The sequence below is a fragment of the Rhinolophus hipposideros genome (genome assembly GCF_964194185.1).
Source record: "Rhinolophus hipposideros genome assembly, chromosome: 21".
NCBI classification, from domain to species: Eukaryota; Metazoa; Chordata; class Mammalia; order Chiroptera; family Rhinolophidae; genus Rhinolophus; species Rhinolophus hipposideros.
The window spans coordinates 20,946,048-20,968,394 of NC_138067.1; the positions used below are offsets into that span (position 1 = coordinate 20,946,048).

General features: G+C 37.2%; 1 protein-coding gene across 1 annotated transcript in view; it reads left to right on the top strand.

Annotated features, from left to right (window-relative positions):
• Positions 1-513: 513 nt before the first annotated feature.
• The window catches only part of PHLPP2 (PH domain and leucine rich repeat protein phosphatase 2), a 62,652-nt gene continuing 40,818 nt past the window's right edge, over positions 514-22,347 (top strand). Inside the window, exons 1-3 of the mRNA XM_081031475.1 lie at positions 514-642; positions 7,015-7,289; positions 17,749-17,882. Coding sequence (XP_080887601.1) covers positions 544-642; positions 7,015-7,289; positions 17,749-17,882 — 508 coding nt within the window. The 5' untranslated portion in view covers positions 514-543. The remainder of the gene's footprint in view (positions 643-7,014; positions 7,290-17,748; positions 17,883-22,347) is intronic.

The following is a 22,347-nucleotide window of genomic DNA, read 5'->3' on the forward strand; positions in this document are numbered from 1 at the left end:
CGAGAGCATCTCTAGTAAGAAACAGAAAGGTCCTCGCAAGGGTGAGTATTCTCAACAATTTGTTCTATGGCTTTGCAAGTGAGGGTGACAGGCGAGCTTTGAAGTAGAAACATCTTGGCGAGTTAAGTTACAAGAGCCACCCTCTGCGGAGGTCAACGTCCTGTCACCATTGACACCTGCCCCTAGTCCAGCCCGTACTTCGGGAGCGGGGACAGCAGTAAATAACCCTCCCTGCCCTCAGTCCTTCGAACCCAGGGCTGCGAGCAGCGGAGGCCCAACCCTGCGGTGGCGCCTGGCTCCGCCCGCGGGGTACGAGCCGCCAGCCCACCAGCACGCGGCTCGCGGCGCCCTGGACGCATAGTGCCCGCAGCTACGCAGGTCCGGCGCGGCTGCGGGAGGGGCGGGGCGCTGGGCGGGGATGGCAGGCCGCGGGGGCGGGGCCGGCAGGCCGCGGGGGGCGGGGCCGCGGGCTGCTCGCGCGCGCCGCCGAGGCTCCGCGCGCCGTCGTGCCGGCAGGGCGTCCCTGTGCAGCCTCTGCCACCGATGGGGGAGGTGGAGCCGGGACCCGCGGGCCCGCTGGAGCCCCCAGAGCCGCCCGAAGCGCCCGCAAGCCGCCGGCCGGGCGGCATCCGGGTCCTGAAGGTGAGACAGGCGGGTGGGAGGGTTGGGAAAGGAGCGAAGGCAGGGAGCGGCCACCCCTGCCCCGCGCGGTGCCAGAGGCAGCGGCGACCCCTGCCCCGCGTCAGTCGGTCCTCTTTGCTGCTCGGCCGCGGGGCGTCTCCGCTGAGGGTGCCGCGGACCCGGCCTAGGCCTCCGCGCCTGGCCCCCGCCGAGGCCTCGGCCGTCTGCGTCCCCTCTGCTGCCCATCCCTGGCCGCGAGCCACCCGCCTCGCAGGCCCACGCCTTGGGTCCGGCGTCCGCCCGGCCGTCGCCGCCGCCCACCGGCTCCTTCGGGACTCGCGGGCCCGCCTCTGCGCCCCTCGGCCGCGCTCGGAGCCCGGGCGCCTGTCGCTCCTGGCCCAAGAGCCGGGCTGGAAGTACGCAGGGCTTCCTCCCCGGACACCTGAAGACATCACCCCAGCGGGAGGATGGCGGCGGTGATTGGCCGGGCGCTGCGGTGTGCTTGGGGCTGCGCTGGGTGGAGCGGGCCGACTGTGTCCTCAGGGTTTACCATTGAAGTTAAGACCCGGCTTCCCGCTCGGAGGTCCGGGCCTGGAAGCACGACCTGCCCCGCCTGGAGCGAGAATCCCGGGAGTAGCCTGTTCTCAGGGAATCGCTGGGCGTGTTGCAGAAGGGAGGAGGGGAGGGGTTGGACAAAAACGGGCATTCCTGCTCGCGGGAGCGGGCCTAACGATTCAGGAGACGATAATGGGGGAGCCGTTATGCAACAGGCAGCTAGCGGGGCTTTTTGGCAGAAATTGGGGGGAGTGGGAGGAAATGAAAGCAGATGCAGGCAAGTCGGGGTGCGGGGGGGTAGTGGAGCCTTGAAGGTGATGACAAGAAGTTCAAATGCACAAGGAATGGAGGGTGGGGAGGTGACAGTGAAGATGGTTATAAGGAGGGGTTCTGGGAGACTGGATGGAGTTTTCTACTAGCCTTTGAAATAGTTGGGGAGAATTTTTTCTGTAGGTCAAATATGTAAACTAGGTATCCTTCTGGAGATGGAATGGAATTCCTTATGGAGTTCTAGAAGAGGAATCAGCAGGGTTTAAAACTTGCCAAGAAGACAGAGAAAAGAAAATTTAGAAGATTTAATGTGTTTCAAATATGCTTTACAAAACAATAATGTTGAAAATTACATAAAGTATTGTTAATTGGGATTGAGGGTGAGCACAGTATGCTTGTGATTAAGATAATTAATAGGACATCACAAAGATGAGAACACTGAAAAAATAATAGATTTGAAGCATCTGGTGAATCCATGAAATAACATAAAATAGGACTCTGTACAATATAAAACAGTACAATATAGAACAGTTTTATCTACTACTACCTTCCAGTCTTAATGCAGCGATTTAAAGCAATAACTTTCCATAATTTATCTCCACTTCTGCATAAATCTTATACATATCTGTCGTATCTTATTTAACTGTAATTGCAAATATAATTACCAAAAAGGCTTTTGAATATTTATTTAAAACCATAAAGTCACACAAATGTAAATTGTGAATAAACAAAAAAGAAAGTTCAGCCAGCCTGAATTATCAGGAAACGGCAGGTCTGAGAGATAGGTAAAGCCCTCTGGCCTAGAAGGTAAATAACGTTAGCTTTTTTTATAAGACATTTTTTTGGTGGGGAGAGAGTTGTTACAGGAAAGGAACTGAGAAATGAAGATCTTTATTGAAAGGTCCTAACTTCCTACACTTGCAAGAAGTGGTCCAACTTACCACTGGTTCCCTAGGGTTTCAATCTGGGGACCATTAGGAAGATTCCAGAAATTGATCTTGATTATAGTGCTGGTGATATGGGAGGCTGACAGTGCCTAAGGCCCCTGGGTCCCTTGCTTTATTGCATATAGTTAACGCTTTAACTAACCTTTGCAAATAAATGGGATCGACTGTGGAAAACAGGTGTTATGTGTTCTACATACAGAAGTTCCCTTAAATAGGTGAGTGGTTGAATTTTGTGCCAAGTGAAACTAGAAAAGAATACATAAATAGAAGACTTTCTGAATTCGGAGGAAAGTCATAATTTTCTACATGTAATTCTCTGAAGACCCTTTGGAAAAGGCTTATTCTTTTTTTGTAACTTTTTTATACTTAGTGCCAAATTATGAGCATCATTATTGTAAAAAGATATATAGATCTTCATAAAAAGGCTAATATAACTAAGCCAGTGTAATTTAGCCAGATTAGATCTAGGTCCATCTGTATACATTATTGGAAAATTTGATTCAAAATCTGCCCCCAGATTTATTTAGCAAATTCCTACTTAGAATGTACCCCTTTATAGTTGTAGTTGGAATATAAGTGTGATATTTTTAATATTCTTAAGATTATTGGGAATACCGTTGAAGCATAAATTTTCGAGATGTTTCTTCCAATTTTAGGATTTTTTTTTTACTCAGTCTGAAAGATATGAAGTTACAATTAATCTAGTCAGTGAATGTGATGAGATTCGTTTTTTTAGTAATAATTGAAAATCAGAATAGTTTTTTTTTTTTTTTTTTTTTTTTTTTTTTTTGTTGAGAGCCCACTGGCCCATGTGGGAATCGAACCCGCAGCTTTCGGAGTTAGGAGCATGGAGCTCTAACCGCCTGAGCCACCGGGCCGGCCAATCAGAATAGTTTTGATCAAAATTGTGTGCATGGTTTTAAAAAATCAATTAATACCAGAAAGATTTTAATGAACTAAAATATTCTTCCTCTCCTTAACTCATTCCACCCCTTCAAAAATATACCTTAACATGTATATTCATAGAGATCAGCCATATTGGTTTTTGGGTTTTTTTTAAAAAAACCTTTTATTTATTTAAGTGTGTTTTTCCAGGACCTATCAGCTCCAAATCAGGTAGTTGTTTCAGTCTAGTTGTGGAGGGTACAGCGCACAGTGGCCCATGTGGGGATCAAATCAGCAACCTTGTTAAGAGCATGGCGCTCTAACCAACTGAGCTAACTGGCCGCCCCATAGCCCATATTGTTTTAAAGTTTGAATGCAGAAACATATTTCTTCCCTTAGGATATTTTACATTTTAATAGTGCATATTGCGTATGGAGAGTTACTTTACCAGACCCTATTTTTAGCGTGCTTATCATATCGGAGTTTATTGTAGATGTACCTTTAATAGTTTATCACCTTTGAACTGATCACAGCCCTCATATATTATCTTCATTTTTATAGAGTTAAAAGCATAAAACTGATATGGGTACTTAATTTATGGCTTACTCTAAAGACTTGCTTTCTAGAAATTTCTTTAAATCTTAAATGTGCTCTTTATTTACTTGTTGATGTGAGAGGTGATTATAGTTGTGTTCCCTTATAGATAAGTTTGTCAACAGTTCTTACATAAGAGTAAGGGAGGGAGGGAGGACTTAAAATGTTCTCAGTCTAGCAATTCCAGTGGCATAGTGATTTTTAAAAACTGAAAGCATCTCAGAGGATCGTATGGGCCTTTCTAGCAGTTACCTGATGCTTTAGGCAGTAGAGAAGAAAGCACTGCCGTGTTTCCCCAAAAATAAGACTGGAAAACAAGCCCTTGCATGATTTTTCAGGATGCTCATAATCTAAAATAAGCCTTAATATGTCTTTTGGAGCAAAAATTAATATAAGACCTGGTCTTATTTTGGGGGAACTACAGTAGGGTTTATTTTAGATTATGAGCATCCTGAAAAATCATGCGAGGGCTTATTTTCTGGGTAGGTCTTATTTTCGGGGAAACACGGTAGGTAATTTAGCAGTGGCTAATAATAGCTAAACAACCCATCTAGATTGTTGCTACAAGTCTGTGCTTTCTTAGTGTGTAGGCCTTTAAAATGCCCATTGATACCCACTTAAGTTCTAACTCAGTGGTTTATCTTCATTGGGTGAATATATCATATATGTAGGAAATGCATTCTTTGATCAGCAACACGTTATGTTCCAATAATGTTAAAGTTCCTTAAGGAATTTATAGTCTTAAGGGAAATGTATATACATATTAAAAATGACTTAAAAATCCTCACAGAAGAAAAATCATGGATGAACTAATACTTCCTGGGGTCTGTCTTGACTTTTCTAAGATTGAGAAGGTCAGTGGGCCATTATTTGGTCTTAAAAAAGTTTTATTTAAAGAAGCTTTTTGGTGGTTGTATGGAATAGTGTCTACTTGCTCTCTCAAGAGCGGTGAGCAAAATTTCTCTTCACTGAGTGCACAACTTTGTATAAATGTACCATATAGAATACTATTTTCAGATGGACCAGTTGATCTTTCCCAAAGATTAAAAAGCAAGGACTATTTAAAATTAACCAGTGAATTATTAAGTGGTTAAAATTATTTAGTGATACAACTAAGATGGCCCCTGTGTTTATAAAATAAGTACTTGAAAGTCCTTTGATAATTCTGAGATGTTCAGCTTTAAGAAAATGCTCTTAGTGAGGAGACAGAGACCTACTTCTCACTTGTTGCAGAGGTTTATCCTAGTTACCTAAAGTTAGAATCAGTAATAATCTTTATGGTTTTGAATAGTTATACTCAAATCCCTAAGATTTGCAAAATGACCAATTTACCTGTCATTTTATCATAAACTCAATTAAGCCATGCTCACTCATGTTTTATTTTCTTCCCACATGGGAATGCTTGCTATCTTTTCCTTCTCCTTTCTTTACCATCTTTAGAAATTGAATTTTAGATATAGTTACCCTACAATATTATTTTCAATAATCATAAAAATACTTTCATTATTAATAGATATCTCTGTTTTCCAATGAGCAATAAGTAGCAAAAGTATTTTATTTACTTTTGGTCTGATACAAAGAAAAGGTTGCAGGATTTTCTGTAAAAATGGAGTTTTTCCCCCCTTAAGTTTGTTTAACTTCTTGCCAGAGCTAATTGGGATAACGTACAGACCTGGAATCAGTTTCTGAGATTTCATCTGAGTTCTGCATGCATATCTGTACCACCCAGGTGTTGAGGCACTGTAATAGATTCTCAGGGTAGAAGAGAGGAAGAAATATCAAATAAGTAATTAAAACCCATTGTGATCCACAAAGTAATAAAAGTATGTTCAAGGTGAAGAAATTCTGCTGAGGAGAGAATAGTCATTAATTCTTTCTAGGTAGGAGAAAAGTGGGGATGGCTCCATAGAGAGCAGATAGAGGGTGACATCTGAGTAGAGTACTGAAGAATGACTAGTAAGTCAGGGGGACAAGCTGGAGAAGGACATTTCAGACAAGTCACAGAATTGTGAAATAGTTGGTATGTTTGGGGAGTTAAAAGTAGTTGGATGTGACTGAAACAGAGAAAAGGGCAGTGAGGCATGATGTTGGAGAGGTGTGTCAGTGTGATTATAGTGGAAATGTCTTTTTTATTAAGGGAACAGAAATGGCCTATCATAAAAATAGAGCAGATAAATAAATGTTGATATTTAAAATCTTGTTATATTGCTGTAGCAATTGTTTTTGCTTTGAGATAACATGACTATACAATCTGTATGAATTTTTCATGCGTGAATTATCAAATGCAATAGTAATTTTAAAAAAACATAATGAGAATGAAAAGAATATTTGTGCAATATTGTGTTGATTCTGTACTTGCTTATTTGGCATAAGAGGCAGAGGGTCAGGATCCTAGAGAAACTTCCAAATTGCATATAGAGACATGTACAAAAATGTTTATTGCAGCATTGTTTCCAACAGTGAAAAATTAGAAACAAACTAAGTGCCATCAGCAAAATGGATTAATTGCAGTGTATTCAAAAATGGAATATTCAGATTAATGAGTTGCACATATCTCTAAACCAATGTAGAATCAAATAAAAAATTGCAAGGTGAAACAAAGTTTTAAATTATGTAAAACAATTCAATATATAGTATATAGATATATACATATATGGCAAACATATAAAATGCCAAAATGATAAGTACCAAATATAGTAGAGTGTTTCTGGGGAGAAGGGGTATATGGGTTTGTGGTGAGGGTATCAGATGGCTTCCGCTGTATATGTAAGAATATATAACATATATGTATATATGTTCTTTAGAATGATTGAAACTAAATCTGACAAAATATGAAAATTTGTGAAAGTTGGCTAGTAGGTATACAGATGTATTATTATTCTTGACATTTTTCTGAAAATATAAGAAAAAGAATGGGTCAGAGAAGATCATGGACAGAGACCTGAACAGCTAGCAGTAAAGAAAACTAAGTTTTCCAGATCAAGAATGGGCGCAGCAGGTGAGGAAGGCTCTGGGAGGAGTGAAACTCGATCTTGATCAAGCAGAATATTGGTGAATTATAGAGTGGAAAGGTGGGGTGAGGACTAAACTTGTCTAATTCAGACATTCTAGCTAATGATTTCTTTCTCTTGATATTTTTTAGAGAAATATGAAACGCAATGGGAGTAGAAATTGTTTAAATAGGAGAAGTAGGTTTGGTTCTCGAGAAAGAGACTGGCTGAGAGAAGATGTGAAGAGAGGCTGTGTTTACCTTTATGGAGCAGACACGACCACTGCCACTACAACCACCACCTCTTCTGTCTCCTCCTCCTCCGACTTACATCTTGTCCTTTGCACAGTAGACACACCAGCATCAGAAATATGTGCTGGAGAGGGAAGGGAAAGTCTTTATTTACAGCTTCATGGAGACCTGGTCAGGTAAGGTCTGGGTCTTACCACGCTAATTCTACTGCAGTGTAAGTAATATGTGTTTCTTCTTGAAAGTTGGACTTAGGATTTTAATCATGCTAGAACTGATTATGGATTCACTAGACTTGAAAAAGTATTTGTCCCTAGAATGCTGATGTTATGATTCTTAAATTTAAAAACTATCAATGAAGGAAAATTTGATAGTTACTTCATTTGTGTTGTTACATAGTAGGTTGGATATCTAAATTTAAAAGTTATTTTTTAAAAAAACACGTAATATGTATAAATATAATGAAATTGAAATATATAAAAAGAAATAGAGTGAGAAGCATACAGAGGGTGCCAAAAATATATACACGTTTTAAGAAAGGAAAAAACTGTGTTAAAATTGTAATACTCAATATATACCAATAAAAGATGAATACAAGTCATGTGTATACACTTTTTTGGCACCCCTGGTAAATGCTCATACATGAGTATGTGTGTCTGTTACATAGAAATTTTAAAACTAATGGTGCTGTGTGCAGCACATTGTTCACTTAATATCATTTAGAGATCTTTTCATATTAATAGTTATATAGTTTTCATTTATTTAGTGGCTGCATAGTATTCCATTCTATTTATTTATTTATATTTTGGGGAAGGGGAACAGGATTTTATTGGGGAACAGTGTGTACTTCCAGGACTTTTTTCCAAGTCAGATTGTTGTCCTTTCAATCTTAGTTGTGGAGGGCGCAGCCCAGCTCCAGGTCCAGTTGCCATTGCTAGTTGCAGGGGGCACAGCCCACCATCCCTTGCGGGAGTCAAGGAGTCCAACTGGCAACCTTGTGGTTGAGAGCCCGTGGCCAGCCAACTCAGCCATCTGACACTGGCGCATGTGGGAATCGAACCAGCAGCCTTTAGTTCCAACCACCTGAGCCACCCGGCCGGCCCCAGTGTTCCATTTTGTGATTCTACCATAATTGAGCCAATCTTCTGTTAATGGGCATTCAGATTGTTGCCAGTTTTTTACTTCCACAAGCAGTGAATATTCTCATATCCATGATATTTCTCCTATGGGGATGTCATCTGTAGGGTAAACTCCTCAAGTAGAATTGCTGGGTCAGAGGATATCTGCATTTATAATTTTGATAAATATTGTCAAATTTTTCTTCATAGAAGTTATACTTTGATGAATAACATAAAAGTATACCTATTCCGCACTTAACTTTCTCCAGAACATGTTAGTGTTAAATTTTATATATAAATATAGACACATACTCATGCATGAGTACATACTTGCTTGTGAATGAAAATGATTGTCAACAGTTTTTCAATTAGGTATCATAAAGTCAGCATTCCAAGGAATCTTTTTTCAAGTCTAATGACTTAGATTTTTGCAAATCTGATAAGCACTTTGTTATTTTGTCAGTTTAATTTTCATTTATCTTAATGAGTGAAGTTGAGCGTGTTTTCATAGATTTAAAAACTGTTTGTGTTTACTTTAAAATTTTTATATAAACATGAAGAAGAAAAGCATTCTCATTGTAGTCTTATACTGTATATATGAACTCTTTGATTTAACTTTTTTTTAAAAATTACTATTCTTTGAATTGCTGGTCTTTGAATTTGATGTCAGGTAAGAACTCCTTAAGTGCCTGACCATTGATTTTTCTCTCCTTCCCCTTCCCTGTAATAAGTAAATGTCTTGAAACAGAATTCAAAGCTGAGGGTTTAGCACTGATGAAAGTGAGAAAGGAAGCTCCTACTTACACTTAAAATGTGATAATAATAGTAGCACCTTTAGCTGAATTAAAAATTGGTGTCATTTTAAAAGTCTAAACTGAGGTTTATTATCTTTTCCTTTTAGGATTTGGAGTAATTCCTGAAATAATAGATAAGAATTTGAATGTTTTCCTTGTTCATCAGTTAACTACATTTCCTAAATCCATTTTTAAAATGAAAGGATCAGACTTGAATGATCCTTAGGCTTTTCTAAATCTTAACACTGATTCCGATCTAATTTTATCAGATGGAAAGCTTTGACCTACATATAGCTGGTAGTGATTGATGGAGTTGATGTATTTAAACATAAGACTTACTCATTTGTATACTAGTGTATATGTATTTATACAAAGGTAGTAAAAATGTGGAAGAAACCCCACCTGAATTGGCTTGCTACTACTAGTTGTGTAGTTAGAAAAGAATCCAAATGTGATATAATTTATTTTTGCGAATCTAAACTACTTAAAATGGACAGTTTGTCTCTTTTTAGCCCTGTGGCCTTGATAATTTTGTGATGAAATAGCTCTTTGAAGATATAATTGATTAGGAAATAATGAAAACATAATTGAACTGTGATTTAAAAAAATGAATATATTTTCATTGCTGGATTAGGAGCTCAAGAAGTCTCATTCAGCCAAAGGATGATGATGATAGATTTTAGCTAACATTAAATGCTTTCTTTGCTAAGCTTAGTGCTTTACACATGTTTTCTCATTAAATCCTCACAACTGTAAGGGCGGTAATCTATCATTCCTTGCACGGGAGGAACATTGAGACTTTGTGAGAGGTCTGGTAACCAGTTCGAGGTCAGTCAGGTACTACCAGGCAGGTGGGATACCTAACTCATTCCAGATGGGTGGTGGACTTTGTTCTGAGTAGAGGCCCTCCTGGAGAGGAACTGGCACAGTGTCCCTCACTCAGCTTTACTATTTAATCAGACTTATTAAAAATCTTTTTTAGCTGTCTTACTCAACTTTTAATTGCTTCAGTTCAGTCTTATATAATCTAATCAGAGGAATAGGTACTTTCTTCATAATAGCCCTTTACAAGATAGTTGACAATCTAAGGCATTCTCTTTTTTAATAACTTTTTTTTTTTTTGCCACGTAATGAAGTATAATATGTACTCGTTGTAGAAATTTTGGAAAAATGAAAAAGTGTAAAGAGAAATAATAATTCTCTTCTATGCTTAAGCTTTTTGTAGATCACCTCACTTAATTCTCACAACAATCTTGTGAGGTAAATATTATTCCCATTTTATAGATGAGGAAAATGGGGTTTAGAAAGGGTAAGCGTCTTACCTAAGATCATTGAGCTAAAAGTGGTAGAGCTGGAATTCGAATTCTGGCATTTTGACACCAGATCCCATATATTGCCTTCCCATAGTAAAATTTTTTTCCCCAGATAGTTTTCAAAGTGTGTGTATAATGTTTTAAAATTATATGTGTGGTATGATAAATAAATACAGTGAATATTTAAATTTAAAAAGTTTTACTACAGTAAAAGACACATTGCCATTAATCCCCCTCAAAATGTTCCCCTCTTGCTTCGAACACACTTATCCCATCGTTCTTGCCACTTTCTGAAGCAGTTCTTGACGTCCTCTTTCGTGGGAGTCTAGTTGCGCTGTCGTGACTGCCTCGATGTCCTGAATCATTTTGACTTTGGGGAAGAGCCAGAAGTCACACGGTGCCAGATCCGGTGAATAAGGAGGATGAGGACACACCGTAATGTTTTTATTTGACAGAAATTGCCGTATACCAGAAGCAATGTGTGACACAAGAGCCTTTCCGTTGTGATCACAAAATACAGTGAATGCTGCTGCCGAGTGCCATCCAACGGAAAGGCAGGGATCTTCAATATGGGAAACTGCGCATCAAACCTTAGTAACAGTGTGTGACAAGTTTCAACTAGTTCAGCTCAGTCAGTCAGGTGTGAACTATGGTTGAGAGAAGGTGTGTTTTAAAGTGTGCCATAAATCATCCTCCCTCATGACAGTGCTCTGTGTCACACATCGCTTCTGGTACAGTCATTCACCGGATCTGGCACGTGCGACTTCTGACTCTTTCCCAAAGTCAGAGTGATTCAGGACATCGAGGCAGCTGTGACAGCGCAACTAGACACTCATGAAAGAGTGAGAACTGCTTCAGAAAGTCGCAAGAACAATAGGATAAATTTGTTCATAAGGAGGGGGTGTATTTTGAGAGCAATTAATGGCAATGTGTCTTTAACTGTAATTCATTTTTTTAAAATTTATACATTCACCATATTGTCTGTGATCACGTCTTGTATTTGGGGCCATCCCATGTATTCAGTTTATTTACTGCCTATTTTGATTAATTCCTTGTGTCATTAAAAATTCCTTAAATACCAGTTTTAATCACTACAGAATATTCCATTTTATGAAGACACTATAACTTGTTTAAAAATTGAGAAATACTATGCACTGCTGGTTTAAAGCTTGGATTCTGGAATGAGAGTGTGTGAGCTCAAACCCTGGCTCAGACAGTTACTATGCAAGTTACATTATACTCTGTGCCTTAGTTTACTAATTTGTGAAATGGAGGACGATAGTATTTACATTATAGAGTTGTCTTGAGGAGTAAATTAATTAGACATGTTATGAAGATTAAATGAATGAATTCTTATAGTGTTTCTTAAACTCTAATGTCTCCTGAAGAGCTTGTTAAGATACAGATTCTGATTCAGTAGGTCTGGATGGGGCCTGAGATTGTATGTTAAACTCCTAAGTGCTGTGCTGTACTTTGTGTAGCAAGGAAGTAAAGTTCTTAGAATGATGTGTGGCACTTAGTAAGTGCTCAATAAATGTTAACCTATTTGGGTTGTTTCAGATCATTCAACTCTTAGAAGTAGTGTTTTGATGACTAAACCTTTGCCCATAAATCTTTACATTGTTGATTTTCCTGGGCTAGGTCCTAGAAATGAGATTACTGGGGCTGAAATTATACCATATTTTTCTAAATCATCTATGACTTCCTTCTTTCCATACTCTTTCAGTCATTTAAGAAAAACTGAAGGATTACTAATTTATAGAATTTTAGCCCTTGAGGGAATCTGAGAGAGATCATCTTCTAGAGAAATGAGGTATACCCAACCTAACAACCGCTCAACCCCCTGCCCTTTCCATTTGGAAATATGAGCAGGGGCAGGGTTTTTTTGGTTGTTACAACTACTGGGGAGAGTTACTAGCATTTAGGGAGCAAGGGCCAGAAAGGCTTAATGTCCTCAATGTGTGAGACAGTCTTGTATAACAAAGAATTATCTTGCCCCAAAGGCCAGTAACTTCCCCAGTGGGAATCACTGAGATCATGTTCCTTCATTTTATAGATGTGAACCAGAGGCCCAAAGAGGACAGGTTGAAAGCACATTCTTGCAGCTGCTTAGTACTTGAGCTATAGTTGGCACACATTGTCTTGTCTCCCGGTCCATTGCTCTTTACATGAAAATAGTTGGTCTGTCTTTTTTATTGAACTGTTTAAGTGATAAATGACTCACTAGTGAAGCTTAGTGTCATCATTGCCTTCTGTCTGAAAAGTTGTAACAAGATCATATGTGACAAAATGGAGTGCCCTTTGGCTCATGATCATATATTTGCTTTAATTCTTAGTCATCAAAATGACTAAGATTTCTGTGTTTGATAGACTATCTTTTCAGATAAGCTAAGAAGCAATAAAGTATATATATCAGAAAATAATACCTTGGGGTTTGGAATCCTGAGTTCTAATTCCTTTTGTCACTGACTTGCTGGGTGACCTCTTGCAAGTCACTATAATTTTGTTTACCATATTTTGATGTTATAAAAGTGTAATGAAAAATCCTGATTCAGGATACATACTGAACGAATTATCATTGAGGAAAAAGGTGATTTGTTCTGTGCTTCATATTTCTGTACTATTTAAAAACTTTAGAAGAATGTGTTATACATTAATTTGTTTTTATTAAATTTTTTTTTGTTTTTACATTTTAGTACTTCTGAAATCAGCTAGTATCTTAGAGTTGTTGGTGGGTAACAGTTCAATTGGCAGTATTTTTTTCTTTAATGATGGTTATTGCAATATCATCTGGTTTATAGCAATACAATTCTGACACTAATCACAGAGTTTACACAGGCTTCACAAGTTAAAGGGCCTAGTCCCCAGTAAGACTGCCTTTACATCAGATTCTGGCCATATTTCTGACCAACTGGATACAAATTTGGGGGGTTGCCATGATACCTTCACGTTCAATAAGTCCCTAGAATGACTCTCAAAACTCAATAAAGCATTATACTTACAATTACAGTGTTTAGTGTCATGGGTACAAATCAAGATCAGCCAAATGAAGAGACACATAGGGGTCCTGAATGTAGAACCTACATGCTCTTCTTCCGTGTCATCTTCCTAGGATGTCAGTTTGTTTACCTCCCAGAAAGCGCCACAGAACTTTGGAATAGAGTTTTTAGTGGGGTTTCATTGGGTAGATTTGATTGATTGGATCACTGACCACGTACTTGAGGGGATGTACTCCATCCCTCTCTCCTCCCCCAAGGTTGGGCTGGATCCAGGTCCTAGCCCAGCTCTCAGATGGTCTTTCTGGTGGCCAGTCCCCATCCTGAGTCATCTCATCTCTTAGCATAAACTCAGAGGTGATCCAAGAGGCTCATGAATAACTAAAACCCTCCCATTACTCAGGAAATTCCAAGGATTTAGAATCTTCCTCCAAGGAACCAGGGACAAGACTAATAAAATTCGTTATTATACAGCAATGATGCATAAAAAATAGCATATTTCTCAAATGATGATGTATTAGACGTAATGAAATATAGTAAATTTAAAACAACTTTTTAGATTCCTTGGTGCTTTAAGCTGTCTTCTGCATAAATTATTTTAACTATGTAAAATAATGTAGTTTGCCTAAAGGAAGTTAGGTTTTGTAATGAACTGGGCACAGGAAACCTTCATGCCATTATGTACTAATTGTGTGACTAAACCTAATTTTTCTTATTTGCAAAATAGGCGTACCTTTCTAAAATGTAAAACGCTCCCCATACAGTATCAGGCCTGGAGTAGACATTTATCGAAATATCCTTATTGTTGGTGTTTGTAATATCTGTATTGTGGATCTTACCGTTTGCAGATTTTACTGTTATAGGTGCACAGGGATTGGGTTGTAATCGGAATTTGATGTAGAGGATGCTGCTGTGCTTTGTTAGGGTCTTTGACATAATGTTTTGTTCCACTTGTTGGATTGTAATGATGTGTGCTTTTGTCTCCCTCTATTAACTAGAATTCTATACTTGGAATGAAATGTACTCTTTTCTTATGTGTATCTTAACAGTGGTCACTATTGTGAGTAACTGTTGGCTAAGAGCTATAAATCACTGTTGATAGCACTACTGTATTGGTTGGCTGGTTTTGAGAGAAATAACTATGTGTATATATTCACATTTACAAAGACATAGTAGCTCTTCGAAGACTTAGAAGCAAACTAAAACTATTACAGTAGTTTTATTTTCTCTCCTTAAAGCAGTTAATAGAAATGTTTCAAATGTTGAAGGAAACCTTTCATTGCCAACATTACTCTCTCCTACACCTGTTTTGCAGTATGTTATTTTCCTTTGATTTGTGAGTTTTAACAAATAGCTAATTACCAGTCTGTTACACTTTTGGAACTTTGAAACACAAAATTGATCCATAAGCATATTATAGTATTTCCCTCCCCCATATTCCCTACCCTCTTAAGCAAAGGAGTTTAATGAATTAGCCTCTCATTTTACTTGTTTTTGCAGTTCTTGAAATATTCCTTGTTTACTCATTTATGCTAAACTAGTAAGAGCAGATGTGTTGTTGTTTTTTCTCCCACCAAGGAAAATACTTTCTTTAGGTGGTAATATATAAAGAGGGTTTCAAAATTTACAGAGCCTTTTTAGGAAAGGAAATTTGATCATATGAAATATTTCAGAATTAGGATGTTTCCATTTCTCTTGGTTTTCTAGAGAGAAATTAAAAAATTGAATTTTAACCTGACAGTGTTATATATCCTGAATATGTGATCGTTACATGGAATTGATATTTAAATACATTGAACTCTGTATCCAAAAACAATAGCAGGGTTCAGTAGAATTTGCCTTGTATTAGGAAGGTGTCTTAGATACTGCACAGACTCTTGAGTTCTAAAAGACCCTAAAGATCATCTGGTCCAACTTGATTCTTATAGGAGTCTCTTCTAAAATATCCATGACAGATGGCGCTTAGCTCTGTGAGCTATTTTGAGAGGCAGTCTGTTTCATTATTGGACATCTCTAATTATTAAGGTTCTTCCTCATTTTTAACCCAAGTTTACCTATGCAACAAGTTCTCATTGTTCCTAGTCCATTCTTTGGAGGAATGCAGAGTAAGTCTAATCCTTCTTGATGTTGGAAGATAGAGATAACTCTTTATGCCCTTGGTCTCCTTCTGTTCAAGATAATCCTTCAGTCTTCATATTACATGGCTAATTGAAGTTCCTCTTAAAATGCATCCTTCTTAGAATTCTACCATTGTGCGGGGAAAATGCCTAATATTGTCATAGTCCTTTGTGCATATTTTAAGTAGAGATTAACTGTAACTGATATTTTTATCCTGAAACATTTATTTTTTGTTTCTATCAAATTCAATATTTATTGGTCTTTATAGGCTTTCAGTTCTTTGGTCATCCACCATGCAGTAGTGCTGAGTTTATGAAAGCTACAAGTCTGTATTGAGCAGTCAGGATGGGCCAAGTGGTTGTTTTATTTTGTTTTTTTGTGTGCTCATCAGTATGATTTCTACTCCAAAATTATCACTTTGATACAGTTGTTTATATTCAGCTTTGTAACATTCCCATTTCATGTATTTTTAAATTAAATCTTCTTGCCAACAGTATTTTTCTAGTCCTTCAACAGATGTCCTGCATATCTTTTTGCCATGATGGGAGGTGTATTGTGTTTCTTTTAATTAATACATTTCTTAAGTTTTCTGAACAGAATTCTTCGAAGATATAAAGGCTAATGTTCTTCATAACCTTTAGAACACCCCTCAACTTTCCTATACTTGTTCTTTGGTTGTTGTTTTAGATGGGGAGATGCTCTGTTTCTATTCTAATTAAAATATGATTTCAGTCCTAAGATTTTTTTTTGAATAATAGTTGTCAATATGTTGTTGAACACTACTACATGCAAGATATTTCGCTCAGCACTTTACGTAGTATGTAATACCTTGTAAGTAAGTAAAAAATTTAGTAACAACTCTGTGAGTTAGGACTATTGTTATTCCATTTATACTGATGAGGAATTGAAGACAAGGAGGTTATAAACAACTTGTCCAAGGGCATGTAGTTAGTAAGTGGCAGAACTGAGACACAAACCCAGGCAGTCTGACTTTTGGAGCCAATACTCTTAGCCACTGTACAGAGGGTGCCAAAAATAAATGAATACACAGCTGAAGAAAGGAAAAAACTATTAAATTGTAATACTCAATACATACTGGTAACAAAAGATGAAGACAAGTCATGTTTGACTTCTGCGGTTACAAGAGGTGCTCAAAGTGGTTACCATCAGCGTCCAGACACTTCTGATTACAGCGAACTACTACTTGAGCAACATTGACCAAAATGGCCACTTGTATACATTTTTTTGGCACCCCAGTATTTATAACAGTTTGCTTTCTGATAACAGAATTATAAAAGAGCTGTTTTGCTGTTATTACTGATGTAGCCCCCTTTTATAAAAATACACATTGATAATTTTTGCTTTTTAAGTATTTTAAGTCTGTGTGGTTTAAAATATGCAGCGTCACCAGAAGCCACAAATGGTTACTAGACATTCTGATTTTCCTTCAGTTTTCAGTCGGGGCCATGTGGTAGAATGATTTCTGGGGAATTATTGGGCCTTTCATTCCTAAGTTTTGTGGAAGAATCATCTATGAAGCCAGTGGAAATGCATAGTACCTAGGACATAGTAGGCAACCCAAAGTCTGCATCTCTAATTGTGTGTGCAGTTCATATGAAATCAAATATGACCAAGTATAACCTTTAAAATTCATAATTTCACTGTCTTTAAGTTTGGACCAGAGATTCTCAAGGGACCGTGTGTGGGAGTCCCTAGGGCTCTTTGAAGAGGTGTGTTCGGTCAAAACTATTTCATAATATTAAGGCATTTTCATTTTTACTCTCAGTCTCTTATGCATATACAGTTGAGTTTTCTAGAGGCTAACTAGCATGTTATCACAACAGATTGAATGTAGAAGCAGATCCAAGAATCTAGCTGTTTTCCATTCAACTAGGTATTAAAGAGATTTACAGAAATGTAAAACAGTGCCATTCTCACTAAAGTTGTTTTATTTTGGAAAATATATTTTTCAAAAAATATTATTTATGTTAACTTAGGATTGATTTATTATTTAAAAGTGAATAAACAAATGTTTGGAAATTCTTAATTTTAGTTTCTGATTTGGTAAATATCAAATATACCCCATATAAACAAAAGTTCTTTGGGGTCCTCAAAGACTGTAGAGGGATCCTGAGACCAAAATCTTTGAGCACTACTTACTTAGATTAATTGTATCACATGATACTAAAGAAAATCTTGATACACACATAAAAATCTAGAGCATATTAAAAGATCTAAAAAATTAAATGATGCATTTTTATTACTTACTAAATATTTTTCTTTTGAATTGTGCAAGCAGGAGACTGGAACCTACTGAACGACCTCTTCAGATTGTTTATGATTACTTGTCCAGGCTGGGCTACGACGATCCTGTGCGCCTACAGGAGGAGGCAACAAATCCTGACCTTGGCTGTATGCTTCGATTTTATGGTGGTAAGAATTTATCAGTGGCTTTGTGAATATGTGAACTGCTTTTCAGTTGATCATTTTGCGCCTCTTTCTGTTTTCATCTTTTAAAATGTAGTTTATCAATAGCTGTTTTTAAGGCAATTAACTAATGTAGTTAAAAAAACAACAAAAACAAGAGGGGGGATGGTTAAGGGAAGACTTAGAAGTACTAGCAAAAAATATCTTCCTTTTTTATTTTTACTCTTTTTGTTCTAGTGTTTTGTTGACTTGTTAGAATTATTTTATATCTCTGCCAGAATCTCGATCAAATCATACTTTAATATCAGTTATATTTTCAAGTTCCTGTAAAGTCCATGAACTTTTGGATAGTTCAAGAATTTGAGAAGTAGCTGGTCATGATCACATATGACTTAACATTTGATGAATGCACCTGTGAGATGTGTATATTGTTGTATTTAGTGGGCTTTAAATCTAGGATTTTTTACTTTTCTCTTTGGTGCATTTCCTCCCCACCTTTCCCCCCCCAACTTTTTCACCTGATCACTTCTAACTAATAATAAAGTTAGTTTTATTAAAATCAGGTATTTTCTGAATATTACTTTCCAAATATACATAGTCTACTAATACCACTACTGAGTACCATTTATTGAGTGCTTATTGTGTACTTTATGCCTATGAATTAACTCATTTAATCATTACAACCACCTTATTCATTAGGAACTAATAGCTCATTTTAAAGATGAAGAAACTGAGAGAGGTTAAATAACTTGTTCAAGGTCATACAATTAGTAAGTGACAGAGCCATTTAACACCTAATAGTTTTGAATTAATATGACCCACTTATCAAACAGTTAAACTCAAAACAGATTCCCTGCTCTCATTCCTCAAATTATTGATTTCTTCTTTGTATACTTCTTGATACAACCCTTCTGAGGTAATGTTACAAGCCAGATTTATTAAGTGCACTTCACAAAAATTTTATTTATAATTTTTCATCACAACAGTATTTTGTGACATGTTGTTCCTTAAAAGTTGATTTTGTTTTATTTCCGTTAATTTTTCTTTGCTAGTTTACAGAAGGAAAATAGTTGCTAGGTTGAAGTAAAATCTGAGGAAAAACACCTTTTAAGAATAATTTGAGGAACACCACCCATCTATCACTCTAAAATGCGGTTTTAAAAAAAGCAGCTTGGAATAGTAACATGCTCCTTATCTGATTGTGGTTGAATGTGAGTTCTTCATTATACATTTTTCATTCTGGGATGAAAGTTGAGCCATACAGTGCTTGCAAGTTCCTTTTTAACCACTGGGATTGCATTTGCATTGTTATATCACACAGTTGTTTGCACTGATTCCATTAATTTTTCTACCACCATATGATAGACTGTAGCATTCCCAGGATCTTAATATACCTTTAAGAGGATATCTCCAGTAGAGTCCAAAAGAGTACCAGTTTGTAGTACTTAACTATATTTTGCGTGTGGAGGGTCTTTAACGGAGAACATTTCTAAAAGTGAGCTCTATTAATTTAGAGACGCTAGTATAATTTGAGTAAGAAAATTATGTTTGGGAAAGAGGTTTATAAAACAAATTATTTTTGAAAATAGGCAACATATGTATATGGCACCAAAAACAAAAGATGAAAACATATCTGTAGATAAGTGTATTCTTATCTATTGGCTATATTACAAATTGCCTTAAAATGATAATAAATATTATCTCGTACAGTTTCTGTAGGATTCAGAAATCCAGGAGTAATTTAGCTGGGTGGTTCTGGCTTGGGTCTCATGAGACTGTAGTCACTCTTGTTGGTTGAAGCTGGTCATCTGAAGGCTTGACTGGGGCTGGAAGATTCACTTTTAATATGGCTCACTCATATAGCTGTTGGTAGAAGGCCTCAGTTCCTGCTCTGGAGAAGGGCTTCAGCTTTTGACAGGAGATCTCAATTACTTGCTGTGTAGACCTTTCTATAGGACTGCCTGAGTGTCTTCATGATATGGCAGCTAGCTACCCCAGTGATGAGACAGACAGGACTGAGACACACACACACACACAGTGCTTCTGTGTTTTTTATGACTAGCTTTGTAAGTCACCAGTTACCATCATTTTCACCACTTTATGTTTATTAGAAGTGAGTCACCAAATATACCTCACCTCTTGAAGAGAGGAGTACCAAAGAATTTGAGGATGTATCTTAAAACCATCACAAAAAGTATGGTTCCCTCTTACCTTGCTCTTCTAACCACCCAGTTTCTGAATCCAGAAACAACCACTCTTAACTGGAAACAAAGATATTCTTAAAGTATTTTCTTTGAAGCAAATAGCTTAGTAATCAGCTTTAAGTATTTCATATGTAGAGTCTGTGGTGAATTAGTTTAGTTAGAATGTAGTGTTAATGAGGTCAGGGTCAGAAGGGCCTGAGTTCAAACCAGTTAATGTTGCTGTGGTTGCTTTGCTGAATATAAAAGGCACCTGGTACTCCAAGCAGCCATTATGCAAATGCTAGTTATCAGTCTTGCTGGAGAGGGAATGCTGGGGGAAAAGTGAGTGAATGACTGGCTCAGTGCTAATTCATGATGTAAAAGCTGTGGAAATAACATATTTGACTAAAAATGAGTGGATAGCATGATCGATTATGGAAATTTAAGAGTTAAGCACATTAACCTGTTCCTTATTTGTTTATTTGCTAATGAAGTTATAGTTCTAGGACTGTATAGCTCAGGTAGCATAAGTCCCAGCTTGAACATTTCTTTCAGTACCATATTCTTTGCATACATTTGTTTAAGACAGTTTAGTCCAAAGAGTATAAATACAAACAAAAGAAGCCAGATGCAAAAGAATCACATAGTATGTTTCCGTTCATTTAAAGTTCAAAAAAAGGCAAAACTCAGCCATATGGTTTAGAGATGTGTGGCAGTACTGCTATCTCTCCATCAAAATCTGTTCTTTCCTTCTTCGATAATAATAGAATTGTAGTTGGGCAGATGACTGCCCAGCTCACTTCATTTCCTAGTCTTTCTTGCAGTTAGGTGTGCATATGTGGCAAAATTTTCTTCAATGGTATGGAGTGGAATTGTTGTGTGCCCGTACATCTGGTTCCTAAAGCTTCCCATGCATACTACTTAGTGTTCTTTTCCTCTTCCATGGGTCAGGATGGCAATCTTCAGAGCAGGATGGCAAATAGAATTTTTGTGTGAATACATGTATGTATTTTAAATTTTAACTAAATATTCATAAATTGCACAGGTGGGCAATACCAATGTACACTTTTATCGATATAATTTGAAAGTGCTCATTTTCTTACACCTTTGCCAATATCAGGTATTGCTGTGAAAACTAATCTTTCCCTGAAAATGCAAAAAAATACTATCTCATGTTAATTTGCATAGTTTATTTTATTTTTATTTATTTATTTATTTTTATAAATTTTATTGAGGAATATTGGGGGACAGTGGGTTTCTCTTCCAGGACCCATCAGCTCCAAGTCGTCCTTCAGTCTAGTTGTGGAGGGCGCAGCTCAGCTCCAAGTCCAGTTGCTGTTCTCAGTCTTTAGTAGCAGGGGGTGCAGCCCACCATCCCATGCGTGAATTGAACCGGCAACCTTGTTGTTGAGAGCTCGCGCTCTAACCATCTGAGCCATCCGGCTGTCCTTAATTTGCATATTTTAAATTTCATTGTTGAACTATAGGAGTAATATATTTAAAAACATTCCTTTTGCTTTTATGTATCGTGCATTTCTTAGTTTTATTTTATATGTGTATTTCACATTGGTAATTATTGTGTCTATACATTTTTCCTTTTTAAATTTTTTATATTTAATTACACAAGTAAAATATGTAGTTTAATTATTTATGGTATTTTAAACTCATAATCAGACACCTCCTGAGCCTGTTAGATAACAACTACTATCAATTTGGTGTACTCGTATACTTGTTCAGAATTTTCTAACTTTCATTCCTATCAATATGTAATTGTAGAAATATAAAAGGTATTGTTTGTTATTGGTCTTCATGTTTTCTTCACCCAAAAATATGTCTTGGAGAACTTTCCTTAGCTGTCGTCTATATGCATTTCTTTAAGTTGCATGGTATTGAATATCATGTTATGTATTAGTATTATAGTTTATGTAACCATTTCCCAAGTGGTGGACATTTACATTATTTCCAAGTTTTGACTATTACAGATAGCATTGTAGTAAAAGTGCCTTTTTATGCACTATGTTTCTTCAGAGTAGATTTCTAAACATGAAATTATTGGGTCATAGAATATTTACATTTAAAATATTAATAGTTACTATTGCAGAACAAATGTATATCTCATCAGTGTATCAGATTACTCCTTTGCCCACAACATCTCCTTTTAATATTATTAGCATTTAAAATTTTTGCTAATCTGATGAAAAAATGATCTCAGTGTTTTAATATTTGTTTCCCTGATTACTGGTATGGTTGAATATTGTTTCTTAATTTCATTGGACTTTTAGATTTCT